Below are 12,624 nucleotides of genomic sequence, written 5' to 3'. Positions count from 1 at the left end.
TCCTGTGCTTGAGGTCTGAGGTTACTTTTTCCCTTCCAGAATGATACCTTGTTTCACATTTCTCTCTTCTCCCATTTTCTCCTCTGTGCTATCACTCTGTCTCATTGTGTCTACATAACACAGAGACAAAGCACTTTCAGTTTTTTCTTGAATAGAATTTACTGTAATTGACTTTAAAACTGGGGTACTGAAACTTTCTTTTATTTTTTTCCCTCTGTAAGTAAAAACAGTATGTGGAGTTGTCAGCCATGACTTTTTCCTCAGATTTATTGATGAAGATTCTTTAACTATTGAGTAAGATGGTTAGATTTTCTTGAAGACTTCCAATCAGGACTATAGTCAGTCTTGAATATTTGAGGCTTCACTTTATCTATGGCCCAGTTATTCCTTTAGGCAGTCTTCCCTTCCTGTCACAGCCAGGGATTAAGATCACTTCATTCTTTCTACCATTTCTGTTTCTTTTTAACCTGCCTCCCTAGGAAAATTAGTGAGACTTTGAGAAAGCGGTATTATGAACTCACATCTGCGTTGCTGGTATGTTGTGATATGTATGTGACATATCTTTTTCCTCTGCTGGTTTATAGTTGTCTCTTTTTAATTTTTTCTGCTCCTGGAGTTCATTATGTTTATATTTAGAATTATATCTGTATTTAACAGTGAATTTTTTCTTTTTTTCTTGATATTTTTTAGGTGTCTTTGGTTTGTTCTGGAAATATTAATGGCTAAAAATGAAAATAACAGTCATGCATTTATCAGAAAGATGGTAGAAAATATTAAACAAACAAAAGATGCTCAAGGACCAGATGATGCAAAAATGAATGAAGTATGTAATTCTTTGTAAATAGTTACAATTCCTTGGCGATTTTAAGCATTTGAGTATAGGGTATGAAACTTCTGTAGACAACATCAGTCTTTTCTGTTAGTAGTATAATAAATAGTAGTAATTAGGCTTACTAATATAGAATTACTAGTAATGCTGTTACTAGTAAACTAATGAAAATAATAGAGTAAGCATTTTAACTTACACTATTGTCCTGAAAACTACATACTAAATGCATGTTCTAGAATTACTCCTAATTCTCAGAGTCTAGGATATTGATTTAAGTACCTAATTTTCTTTTATTACCATTGCAGAAACTGTATACTGTGTGTGATGTTGCCATGAATATCATCATGTCAAAAAGCACCACATATAGTTTGGAATCTCCTAAAGACCCAGTACTACCAGCTCGTTTTTTCACCCAGCCCGACAAGGTAGTTATTTTAGGATTTGTTGTATAAGTTGAAATAAAATGTATTCTCACCACTAGGTTGTGGGAAGATCAGGAAGAATCAGTATCAAGAGTTGACCCACTACTAATGTTATGGAACAGTTGCCTTGAGTCTTAATGTGTGGTTCAAGACCAGAATACGGGCCAAACTGGAGGACACAAATAGGTTTCAAGATGAGTTAGGATGATCTGGTGTTTGTATTCTGAGTTTTATGCTAGTCTAAGAGCACAGGCAAAAATGTGATCAAAGCTTGTAAATCTATGAGTTAATGACCATTGATCCAAAATGGGAAGGAGAATACTGATAGAAGATAGTCTGAAGTTATAAGCCCTTGAAATTTCTAACTGGTATGAGGAAACAAGCAGAGAACTGACACTAAACAGGCCCAAGACCCTGGGAATGTTCCCAAACCACTCTCAGAAAACTCAAGTATTGTGTGATACTAAAAAAGATGTTTTTTAGAATCTCTCTTGGAGGTTTATAATGCATCTAAGCCTATTAAGTAACTGAGGGGAGATAGCGACCACCTTTTTTTTTTTTTCCTCCAAAGCAAAGTACCAGTTAACCTCTTACCCCAGTGTATAGAGATCAGAGCAGCTCTGTAGGTTCACCCAATAAGAGGGACGGTCTGCTTTTAAGCATTCACCTTTTTGTGATTAAGATAATAGGAGTATATGTGGTCTCTGCCCTGGAGAGTATTATTTACATAAGCATGTGTTTGCAGATGTGCTCTTAGAGCTCTAGCATGTTAGAGCTCAAATATGTTGTGTTAATACTAGAGTTAATATGAGGTTAGTTTAAGCTTATTACAGAATTTAAAATCAGTGACTGAAATTTTGTGTTTCAACTGATTATAGCTTAAATAAATATGTATTTTATAATGTACTTTAAGACAAGCTTCTCTATGCTTTGTTGGCTTTTGAATCACCTCATAGATACGGTGTTTCAGTGGTTCATTAACTTCGTCTTTTCCCTTGCTTGTAGAACTTCAGTAACACCAAAAATTATCTGCCTCCAGAAATGAAATCGTTTTTCACTCCTGGAAAAGTATGTTTTGAAAATTGTTTTAATTTTTATGTAGTAGTTTATTTTAGTGGGACTATTGGCATAATTATGTTATTTTGTATTTCTTTAAAAATTGGTATATCAAAAGAAAATACAAGTATTAGATATCTTCCATTTACTAGTAAGAAATAGTTATATTTACTATAGAGATGCAAGCTGAGATAGAGAATTTAAATTTTAGCTTATGGTAAAACCCTGGAGACCTTTCTTAAATATCTTCTCCTGTAATAATAAGATAAAAATATTAAAGTAGAAAGATATCTTCTGTGTCCTTCCCTGGCAAGACTCTAATTATCAGCTTCCATTGTTGACTGTGCATTTTATGTCTTGTCACTTGCTGTGTGCGCCTTTTTCTGCAGATAACTAAGAAACTTCACTGTTATTCTGTTTATACGGTTTATTTGTTCAATTGATAGTCAACTTACAATTCTTATTTTGCTTAAGGATAGGCAGGTTTTTCATGATTTGTGTGTGTAAATACTTTGACAGAGGCTATTTATGATTCTTTACATCTAAATTTCTTTTGGTTTTAATCAAATAGAAAGAGATATGCATTTTTCATTTCAGCCTAAAACGACCAATGTTCTAGGAGCTGTTAATAAGCCGCTTTCATCAGCAGGCAAGCAATCTCAGACAAAATCGTCACGAATGGAAACTGTAAGCAATGCAAGCAGCAGCTCAAATCCAAGCTCTCCTGGAAGAATAAAAGGGAGGTAAGTACATAAGAAATACCATACTTTACATTTAAGGACTGCATCAAGGTATGAAATCTAAAATAACAACATAATAAAATAATAATGTCAGTGAATGAAAATCAGTGCATACCTGAACATTCCTGTTTTAACACTGAGAGCCATTTACAAGTTAAATGTATTTGCTTACCCATTTAGATAGGTACTCCATCTTAGTCTTTCATATTTTAGCTTGTTGGGGCAATTGTTGGTAGACATAAGCTAGTTTCCAAACTAAATGTCTAGTGAATGTAAACCTTTAAGTTATGATTCATCCATTCAGTGGAATACAGTCATTAAAAAATGATGAAGTAGGAGCTCATATGAAGAGTTTCTACAGTATATTATTGAGTGAAAAAGGCAAAGAATAGAACAGTGTAAAGTATTTTTGAGTTTTTAAGAAGGGTTTGTATTTACATTTGCTTGTATATGCATAGAAAGTTTTGGGAAGGTGTACACAACGTACACAACGTCTTAATAGTGTTTATAGTAATCTAGTGTAAGAGGGAGATAATTTTATATTCTGATATGGTTTGAATTTCTTTTACCATGTACATGTATAAACTTTTTTGTTTAAAAAAATAGTTTAAGAAAGTACTTTCGAATTATGCTTTGCAGATTTTTTTTTCCTTCTTAAGAAAGAAAAAGAAAAATAATTCACACTTTAACTGGTTTTAGCATAATGCTTAGCATACCATTTGTCAGCAGCAGAGCCTTGTACAAGGCTAAACTGCCACCACTTACTGATTTCGCCAAGTTATTATGAAAGATTGTCTTTTGCACTATTCATAACCAATCAGTAAAGAAGGGAGGAGACATTCTAAAATGTCTTATCAATTTCCTTATAATGAATAAATTGTTAAATGATATATGGGTATAATAGAATTAAAGCAAAAATTACATCTAAAGTTCTTGTTTGTTCTAGATTCCTGCTTTAATGCATATGAGTGGCTGATACCTAAGTGACCCTTCTTCACCTATGTCATTTAGACATTTTTCTACTGGATAGCCTCATATTTTTTTTTTAAGCTCTTTATTGAAATATAATTGCTTTACACTGTTGTGCCAGTTTTTGCTGTACAACAAAGTGAATCAGCTGTATTTATACATGTATCCCCATATCCCCTCCCTCCTGCGACTCCCTCCCTATCCCACCCTTCTAAGTCATCACCCATCATTGAGTTGATCTCCCTGTGTTATGCAGCTGCTTCCCACCAGCTATCTATTTTACATTTGGTTAGCCTCATATTTAACATGACCAAAAACATTACCAGCAATTCATTTCCTTAAATTACTGGTTTTTCTCCTTCAATTCTTGGTTATAATCAAAGATGATCTAATTAACCTGTCTAGGCTAAGAGCCTCAAAATTGTCTTTGACTCTTCCCCTGTGCTAAGAAGTTTTGCCAATTATTTTTCTCTACAATGTTTATTTAATACTTCTCTTTTCTGCTATCATCATATGATTTATTCCTTTTCTTTATTACTATAGTATTTGGCTCTTTCCCTTCCTTATTCCTCTGGCTGTGTATTGTATATCATATCACTGGTAGATAATCTTTTTTAAATGCTATGTTTTCAGGTTAATCCATTGCTTGGAAGTCTTCCTTGCCTTTTTTCATTTGTTTTCAAGACAATTATATAGATTTACCCTGTCCTCATCTCCCATTGTTATTCACAACAAATGACTCCTAGTTTCCCTACAATACTTTTTCAGTTTACTTTTGGTTAAATTTTCTTTCAGCTTTTGTCACCGTTTTCCTCCAAATCCCATTCGTTCACTAAGATTCTTTGTAAGGGAAATAACTAGATGTGTTTGAGAGATCAATTTGGTTGGAGAACAGGAATGAGAGAATAATGTTCAGGGAGGAGTTGTGAGGGAGTCAGATTATGTTTGGACTTTGTGGATAATGTAAGGAATTTGGGTTTGGTTTTAGGTAAAACTGAAAGATGTTCTGGAGTCTAGTGATCTAATTTGTGCTTTTAAAAGATTGCTCAGGTTATTGTTGGAGAATAGAGAAACTAGAATTGAGGTAAGAAATGCCACTTAGGAGTCAGCTAATAGTAATCCAGGGATGGGCTGAAAAGGGAGGAAGGTGGAAAATAGCCAAATGGTATTAAATATGATAATAAAACGGATACTTTTTGAAAAGAATGAAACTTTTCCTAGTAAAGCTATAAAGCTACACTAGGGAACAGGACAAACTTTTAAGATTATTTGATTGTGATAACAGTTACGAATGTCTGTATTGAAAGGCTTGATAGTTCTGAGATGGATCACAGTGAAAATGAAGATTACACGATGTCTTCGCCTTTGCCGGGGAAGAAAAGTGACAAGAGAGACGACTCTGATCTTGTAAGGGTGAGATACTTGGTTTGATTTTATAATAAGTACAATAACAATAATTTTTACTGTGTAAATAACTTTTACACTGAAACCAGTTAACATTTCTCTCAAGTTTGACATCTGATTTTACTTTAATAGTTTTAATCACAAATGTGAGTTTATAATTATTCTCTACCGTGTAATTTAAGTATGTTGAATCTCTTGTGTTTCTTGTCATTCTAGTAAGCAGTCTTTATTCTTTAGAGCTTTGAAATCAAACATGACAGTTCCAGACTCAGAACTGCTTGGCTTTTGTGGGGGTTTTTTTGTTTTTTTTTTTAAACACAGTGAGTTTAGACTTAGCCTTAGAGAAGGAGGCTAGAATGAGCGTCCTTAAAGTTTCCTCCATTTTAGTTGATTTCATGAACCTTTAATACTAAATAAGCTTCTAGTAAACATAGGAAACGCTACAGTTTTCATAAAGTCCTTGTTTAGTTTTTAAATCTTAATAGCAATGGTATTGATAAGTATGATAGACATAATTTATAAATGTCGTTTGAAGACAAATTTGCTACTTTTAGTACAGATATAGAATACAGTTATGTATTCCAGTACAAGCTGATGGCATTAATAATTGAGCACATTTTGGCTTTCTTGGTTAGCTGTAAACATTTCTTGAATAATCCACTAGGTTCCCTGAATCAGTTTCTTTATCAGTGAAGTGTGGATAAACTGGTAAGGTTTATCAGAATAAATGAATTAGCCCAAATGAATGGTTGTTGCTGCTGTTTTATTGTTATAAAGATTAATATTTTTGATTAATGATTATCATAATAATAAAAGTTAGTTTTAGTCTACTTGATTAATAGAGGCTAAAAGTTATTAATAAACACTTTCGCTTTCTCTGAAATAGTACTTGCTCTTTTTGTCTTCCACTGGCCCAAGCTTACATATTCCATGAAGTTTAAATTATTTTCAGTTTTTTTCAGGTCTCTCCAGTAATTTATTTTAGCAGATTGTTTCTCTTTCCACTTAAAAAAATTAAAATTCTAAAATTCTTACTAAATCCTAACTATACTATAAATTCTGATTTTTATTAGTTTAAAAATTTCACCCAAGCAGAATTAATAATTGATTTCTTAGCCAGAAAGGAATCCTGCTATCTGGATTTATAGATGAATCCTTGAGTGGGAAAATGTGTTTATGTTTTCTAGTCCTACTCAGTGCAGAAATTCCTTCATTGTCATTTATGAGAGTTGGTACTTGAAAGTGCCTTAAGTGGAGAGCTTATAGTTTCTCTCATTTGTTGGAAACCTCAACTAGGCTACCCATAACCCACGTATACTGTCTCCTCCCCACTCCCCCCCCGCCCTCCCAGTTAGGAATCGTGGTTAATATTTTGTTATCCTATAAATTCCATATCTTAATTCTACTTTTCAGAGCATTGCAGAACAAAGTCTCTTTTTTTTATAGAACAATTTTGAATTTCTGAGCTTTTGAGACTTATTTGTGTAATTAATGGAGGCCTTTGGCTATCTTTTGTGTAACATTGCATCCATTTTCAGACGAACCTTATTATAAGCTCCTTTCAACTGAAATATCCTCAAAGAGGTGAGCATTATGAGACAGAAGTTCAATTTAAAGACCAATAGATTATGGTGAAAGAGTATCGTCTTTTTTGTATACTACCAGCTTCACATTGAAATTTTACTGCAAAGGGATTATTCTTCATATACATTTATATTAAAATACAAATAATATATTTTCCCCATTTCCTGACTCTTACATCAATTTTATACCCCCTCTGTTCTGAAAACAATATAGTACAAAATGATAAATTAGAGAATATAGTGCTTTAGGAAGCTAGGTTATTTTATGGTGTTCTTAAAAAAACAGATATTCAATTTCCCGTTTACTGTCAACCTTTTCCAGAGCATAAAGGAAATTCAGCCACTTTTTCAGATCTTTGGATGTCAAAATGAATTGTAACATTTAAAATTGGAGGGTTTAGTTTTAATTTAATCTTTCTCTTCCCATCGCTAAGTAATGACAGTTAATTTTTAATTTATGTACAAAACTAGATAAATACTAACAAAACCAGTTGTTTATAGGTCTTTATTTTCGCCTAGAATGCAAGGACAATTTAAATGCTAAGAAAAATCTTTTTATATAGCAAATAAATATCCCAAATAAAAATTCTAACAAGATAATCTCTGATCATGCCAAGCAGACATAAATAAAATTTAGAATTCATTCTTGACAAATATGAACTCTTTTAAATTAATACTAGGAAGATACTTCATTAACATGCTATAAGTTTTATCTGTTTAAATCAGTAGTCAGTGATGTAGTCAAAATTATTATTCTTAAAGGCAAAATACTTGAAACATTTTTATTAAAGATCAGAAACAAAAAAACCTGTTATCACCGCTATTATTTATTTTTGTACTCTTAAAAAAAATAAGGGAAGCAATTTAGCATGGTAGAATTTAGCATGGTAGGCGGATGTATGTATGTAACTGTAACTTTAGTGATTTTACTTTATATCAGATATACACTTGGGGGAAAGGGGATTTACTTTACAATAATAACCATTATTACAACAATGAAATTAGATAGATGGATCTAAACATAACCTTTAAAAGAAGTAGGGGGAACCTATGTGGAGAAGATATCAAAACTGAGAAACACAGAAGAGAGAGAAGATGCCATAATCCTTCATGGGAAAAATGAATAAAAAAGATGACAGTTCTTTCTACATGAAAATATATTGTAAAATTCCAGTCTGATTTTAAGTCCATGTGGAGGAATAAATGGATACAAAAAAAGAGAAGTAATGATAAGATCAGCCCAACCAAACACAAGCATACTTAGTTGTAATTAGTAAAATATTGTGCTGTTGTTACAGTAGCCCAGAAACATTATTATTTTCTGAAAAATAATACAGAAAAAAAGGACGCATTACGAATCAGTGATTTTGAAGTGATTAGATGTCTCTTTGGCAGTGGGAGTAGGAAAAACAGTTTAGAACCTCAACTCACATCCTGTTCTAAAACAGGATACAGTAATGTCTTAGTCTCCTCCGGCTACCATAACAAAAATATCATGGACTGGGAGGCTTAAACAACACAAATTAATTTTCTCACATTTCTGGAGGTTGGGAAGTCCAAGATCAAAGTGTGAGCCAATCCAGTTCCTGGTGGGAGCCCTATTCAGGTTTGCAGATGGCCACCTTCTTACTGTGTTCTTACATGGTGGAGAGAGAGACAGATCTCTCTGGTGTCTCTTTTCATAAGGACATTAATCCTATCACAATGGCCCCACCCTCTTGACCTTATCTTAACTGAATTACCATCCAAAGGCCCCATTTCCAAATGCTATCATATCATTACACTTCAGCATGTAAATTTTGTGGGGACACAGTTCAGTTCATAACAAATAGGAAATAAAATTTACATATACACAAAAGTGTAGAATATTGTAGATTAACACTCAGACTCTAATAAACAAATGGACAGAGAGCATAATACCAAGGATTAGGCAGTTCACAGACAGGAAACACAAATGACTAATTAAACATATAAAGGAACTATAAGTAATCAGATAATTTTTGTTTTCTTTTCACTGATTATTTTTAAAGAATGTAAATTGGAACAAACCTTTTGGAAGTTAACTTAGTACTATAAACATGTTTTTGTGTGTTTTATGCACGTGTATACCTATGGAGAGCATTTTAAATTCATACATACTATTTTTGGTTTCTTTGAAGAATTTCCTCAGTCTCCATCTGCTGGTCATGCTTAAATTCTGTGAAAGTAGACTGGGATTTTATTTTAAATTTGAAAGTCACTGATTTTTTATTTTATTTTATTTTGTTGTATCTGGGAAGAAGTGGTATCTTTGATTCAGAAGTGTTTTCAGAATTTTTTTAACTTTTGTATCTTGCAACCTCCATTTATAAAATAAAAATAGTACTTTTATGATGTGCATGCATGATATATAACATGGTTGATATTTTATGTCTTATTATACACTGTGTGGTAAAATTAGAATTACTTAAGTTGACTATCAAAACAGATCCATTATACTTTAGTATAGTTGTCTGTTATTTAAGCATTGAATTTAGAATGTTCTTTTTTGTGAAATAGCTCTTCACCAAAAATTTATAATCTAATCAAATACTGATCTTGAGAGGTTTCATTTGAGGCTCTCTAGCTTGAGTAAGAATAAAAACTTACCCTCTTACCCCCAGATAGTGTTTTAAATTAGAAAATTATAATAAAAGCAAGTAAGTAGATACAGTTCTGATGTACTTCAGAACTGTATATTTAGGTACATTTTTATGACTGAAGTGGTAACAGGTTTTTTTTGTTTATTTTTATATATATACATAAGAATGCATACTAAGTTTTATATTGAAATTGTGGCTTTTACTCCTAGTCTGAATTGGACAAACCTAGAAGCCGGAAAAAAACACCTGTAACAGATTCAGAAGAGAAATTAGGAATGGATGACCTGACTAAGTTGGTACAAGAACAGAAACCTAAAGGCAGTCAGCGCGGACGGAAGAGAGGCCATACAGCTTCAGAATCAGATGAACAGCAGTGGGCTGAGGAAAAGAGGCTCAAAGAAGATATATTAGAAAATGAGGATGAACAGAATAGTCCACCAAAAAAAGGCAAAAGAGGCCGACCACCAAAACCTCTTGGTGGAGGCACACCCAAAGAAGAGCCAACAATGAAGCCTTCTAAAAAAGGAGGCAAAAAAAGATCTGGACCTTCAACAGCAGAAGAAGAGGAAGAAGAAGAAAGACAAAGTGGAAACACAGAACAGAAGTCAAAAAGTAAACAGCACCGAGCTTCACGGAGAGCACCACAAAGGTAAGTATGTGTAACTCTAAGCTGCATACATTTAGTTACTATATTATGGATCATAATTTGATGCTGTCCACATTTGGGTCTTCCCCAAAGCAGACCAGAATCTCCTGAAACTAGTGCAGTTGAATCCACACAATCCACACCACAGAAAGGACGAGGAAGACCATCAAAAACGCCATCACCATCACAACCCCCCAAAAATATGTAAGTTGTAAAATAATATTACATTTCAAACCAGTTTCAAATTATTTTGCAAGAGTTCATAAATTTCTAAATATACATAGGGCTGTATTTAAGTCCCGTATATTTAGCCTCATTACACTAGGTAAGATAAAATTTTCCTGAACTTACCTAGGTGATTGATAGCCCCGTCAACCTTTGGTGACATTTGTCCACTTTTACAGGTTTTAGGCAAATCTTTATAAATGGATATCAAATAGTTTATTATTTCCAGTACATACTTTATGTTACCTAAAGAGATGATGAAGTATTTTTAAATAATCACCGCATAGACCACATTGCCTTGTCATTCCACACAACAAGTTTTCTTCAGGTCTTTCCTCAGCAACTTTAAAAAATAGCTTTCATTCTTTGAACCATGTAGGAAGGTAACAGGCATTACTTTTCTAAAATTACATCCAGGGAAATTATCACATGGTGATCTCAATTTTTTGATGTCTTGGTTTTATTTGTTTTCTAATCAAATTAACACATCTGTATCTACACACAGATAGTTCTGAATGTTCACACAAATACACGTTTATAGGAGAGTTACAGTAACAAATCTGTGCCCAAAATTATTAAAGTGACAGGGGCATCAGTGTTGTAATTTGTAAATTGGCACTTTTTTCTCCTCAGGGTGGAAATAGAATAGCATGTCTTCTATTAGAAATGTTGCAGTTTTTATGAAAGTAATCCCATACTTCAGTGGCTTGGCTTTTCAGAGTTGCCAGCACACCTTGGTTAAGTACTCAGTTATCTTCGAAGTTTTTTCCTGTTCCTGTGTATTCCATAGGAAGAGGAAAAGTTACCTGAGTGTCTAGCTAGTACTTCCTGCCCTTTTCCATTTAATTTTTTTCCCTCAGGTAGAAAGTAAAGGTAAGTATAGTTTTGTGGCAGCTTCATAAATGTGTTTGTATTCAGCCATGGAAAATCATTGTTTTTTCAAAAAAAAATATCCTTATGGCATCTTAAATTTCCATGGTTAATTTTATAATAAGAACATAACAGGATAAATATCTTTCATGCTCATAACTTTAATTTGTTTGTATTTAGGCATCATAAAATTAAGGGCTTAGATGATTATCATGTTATCTCCTAAAATTATACAAGTCCTCACATGAGTGTTCTAAATCAAACAAGTATTTCTGTTAAAAAATCAATACAGAAGGAGTTTCTGTATTCTAGCTTAATAGCCTAACTTCCTTTCACTGGGAAGCCCCTTTTTAGAGGTAGTGTAATAACATATGATTTATTTGTTTTCTTGTTCTGACCTCAGTGGAATTGAGAAAGACTATATTATTTCCCCTGTGTTTTCTTCTGTTAATTCTGAAAAACTGAATCAAGTAAGTAAGTTTGAGTAATAGGTTTGAGTATGGATTAAACAGTATATGTATTCGATTGCTTATAGAAGTGATAAGCTAAATTCTTAATTAAAAAAACAAATATTTACCATGAGAGATAAATTTGATTAAGTGGTGGTATCTGTTTCATGTTTTTGAGTGCCTCCTATGTTTCAGAGAGTACTAGGTGCTAGGGGATATAGTGGCACAAAACAGACATGATTGTTATGCTTGTAGGACTTACTATCTAAATGGGCATGTAGTCATTAAATAATCACACATAACTGTGGAATAATAAATTGTGATATGTGCCCTGAAGGATAAAGTTAGGGTGCTGGAAGAGAATGTAATGAAAGGGCTTGGGAATTGGGGAAGTTTTCTCTTTGGAAAGTGATCAGTTGATTCGTTGAGAATAATAGGAGTTAGACCGTTAGAGAGTAGGAAGAGGAACATTTCAGGTGGAGGGAACACTGTTTTGGAAGGTTCTGAAGCGGGAAAAATCTTGGCAAATTTGCAGAGCTGAAGCAAGGCAAGGGTTTTACTGTATTGTGTAGTTGTGGGAAGTTGGGGCATGGAAAGAGATGAGCATGGACAGGTAGGCAAGGCCTGCCTGCAAGGCCTTATATACTGTATTAAGGAGATTTATGCAGTTACTCTCAGTACATAGGGGGCTCTCTAGGGGGAGTAGCATCAGCTGTTTTTACATTTTTAAAAGATTACTTGTAGAGAGAAGAGGCAAGAGATGAGAATGGTTTAGAAATACGTAGTAATAGTGAAGATGGAGAGAAGTGA

At 33.3% G+C, this 12,624-nt stretch overlaps 1 protein-coding gene across 7 annotated transcripts in view; it reads left to right on the top strand.

The window, feature by feature from the left end:
- The window catches only part of PDS5B (PDS5 cohesin associated factor B), a 198,183-nt gene that overhangs the window by 183,105 nt on the left and 2,454 nt on the right, over window positions 1–12,624 (top strand). For 3 of the 7 annotated variants that reach the window (XM_057707510.1, XM_057707511.1, XM_057707516.1), the window contains 7 exons: window positions 691–823; window positions 1,135–1,254; window positions 2,257–2,319; window positions 2,905–3,050; window positions 5,324–5,429; window positions 9,834–10,273; window positions 10,364–10,474. In XM_057707510.1, coding sequence (XP_057563493.1) covers window positions 691–823; window positions 1,135–1,254; window positions 2,257–2,319; window positions 2,905–3,050; window positions 5,324–5,429; window positions 9,834–10,273; window positions 10,364–10,474 — 1,119 coding nt within the window. The remainder of the gene's footprint in view (window positions 1–690; window positions 824–1,134; window positions 1,255–2,256; window positions 2,320–2,904; window positions 3,051–5,323; window positions 5,430–9,833; window positions 10,274–10,363; window positions 10,475–12,624) is intronic. The other 4 variants (XM_057707514.1, XM_057707513.1, XM_057707512.1 and 1 more) reach the window with 4 other exon arrangements.

This window comes from Hippopotamus amphibius, chromosome 14 (assembly GCF_030028045.1).
Source record: "Hippopotamus amphibius kiboko isolate mHipAmp2 chromosome 14, mHipAmp2.hap2, whole genome shotgun sequence".
NCBI classification, from domain to species: domain Eukaryota; kingdom Metazoa; phylum Chordata; class Mammalia; order Artiodactyla; family Hippopotamidae; genus Hippopotamus; species Hippopotamus amphibius.
This window is presented reverse-complemented; position numbering and strand designations above follow the sequence as displayed.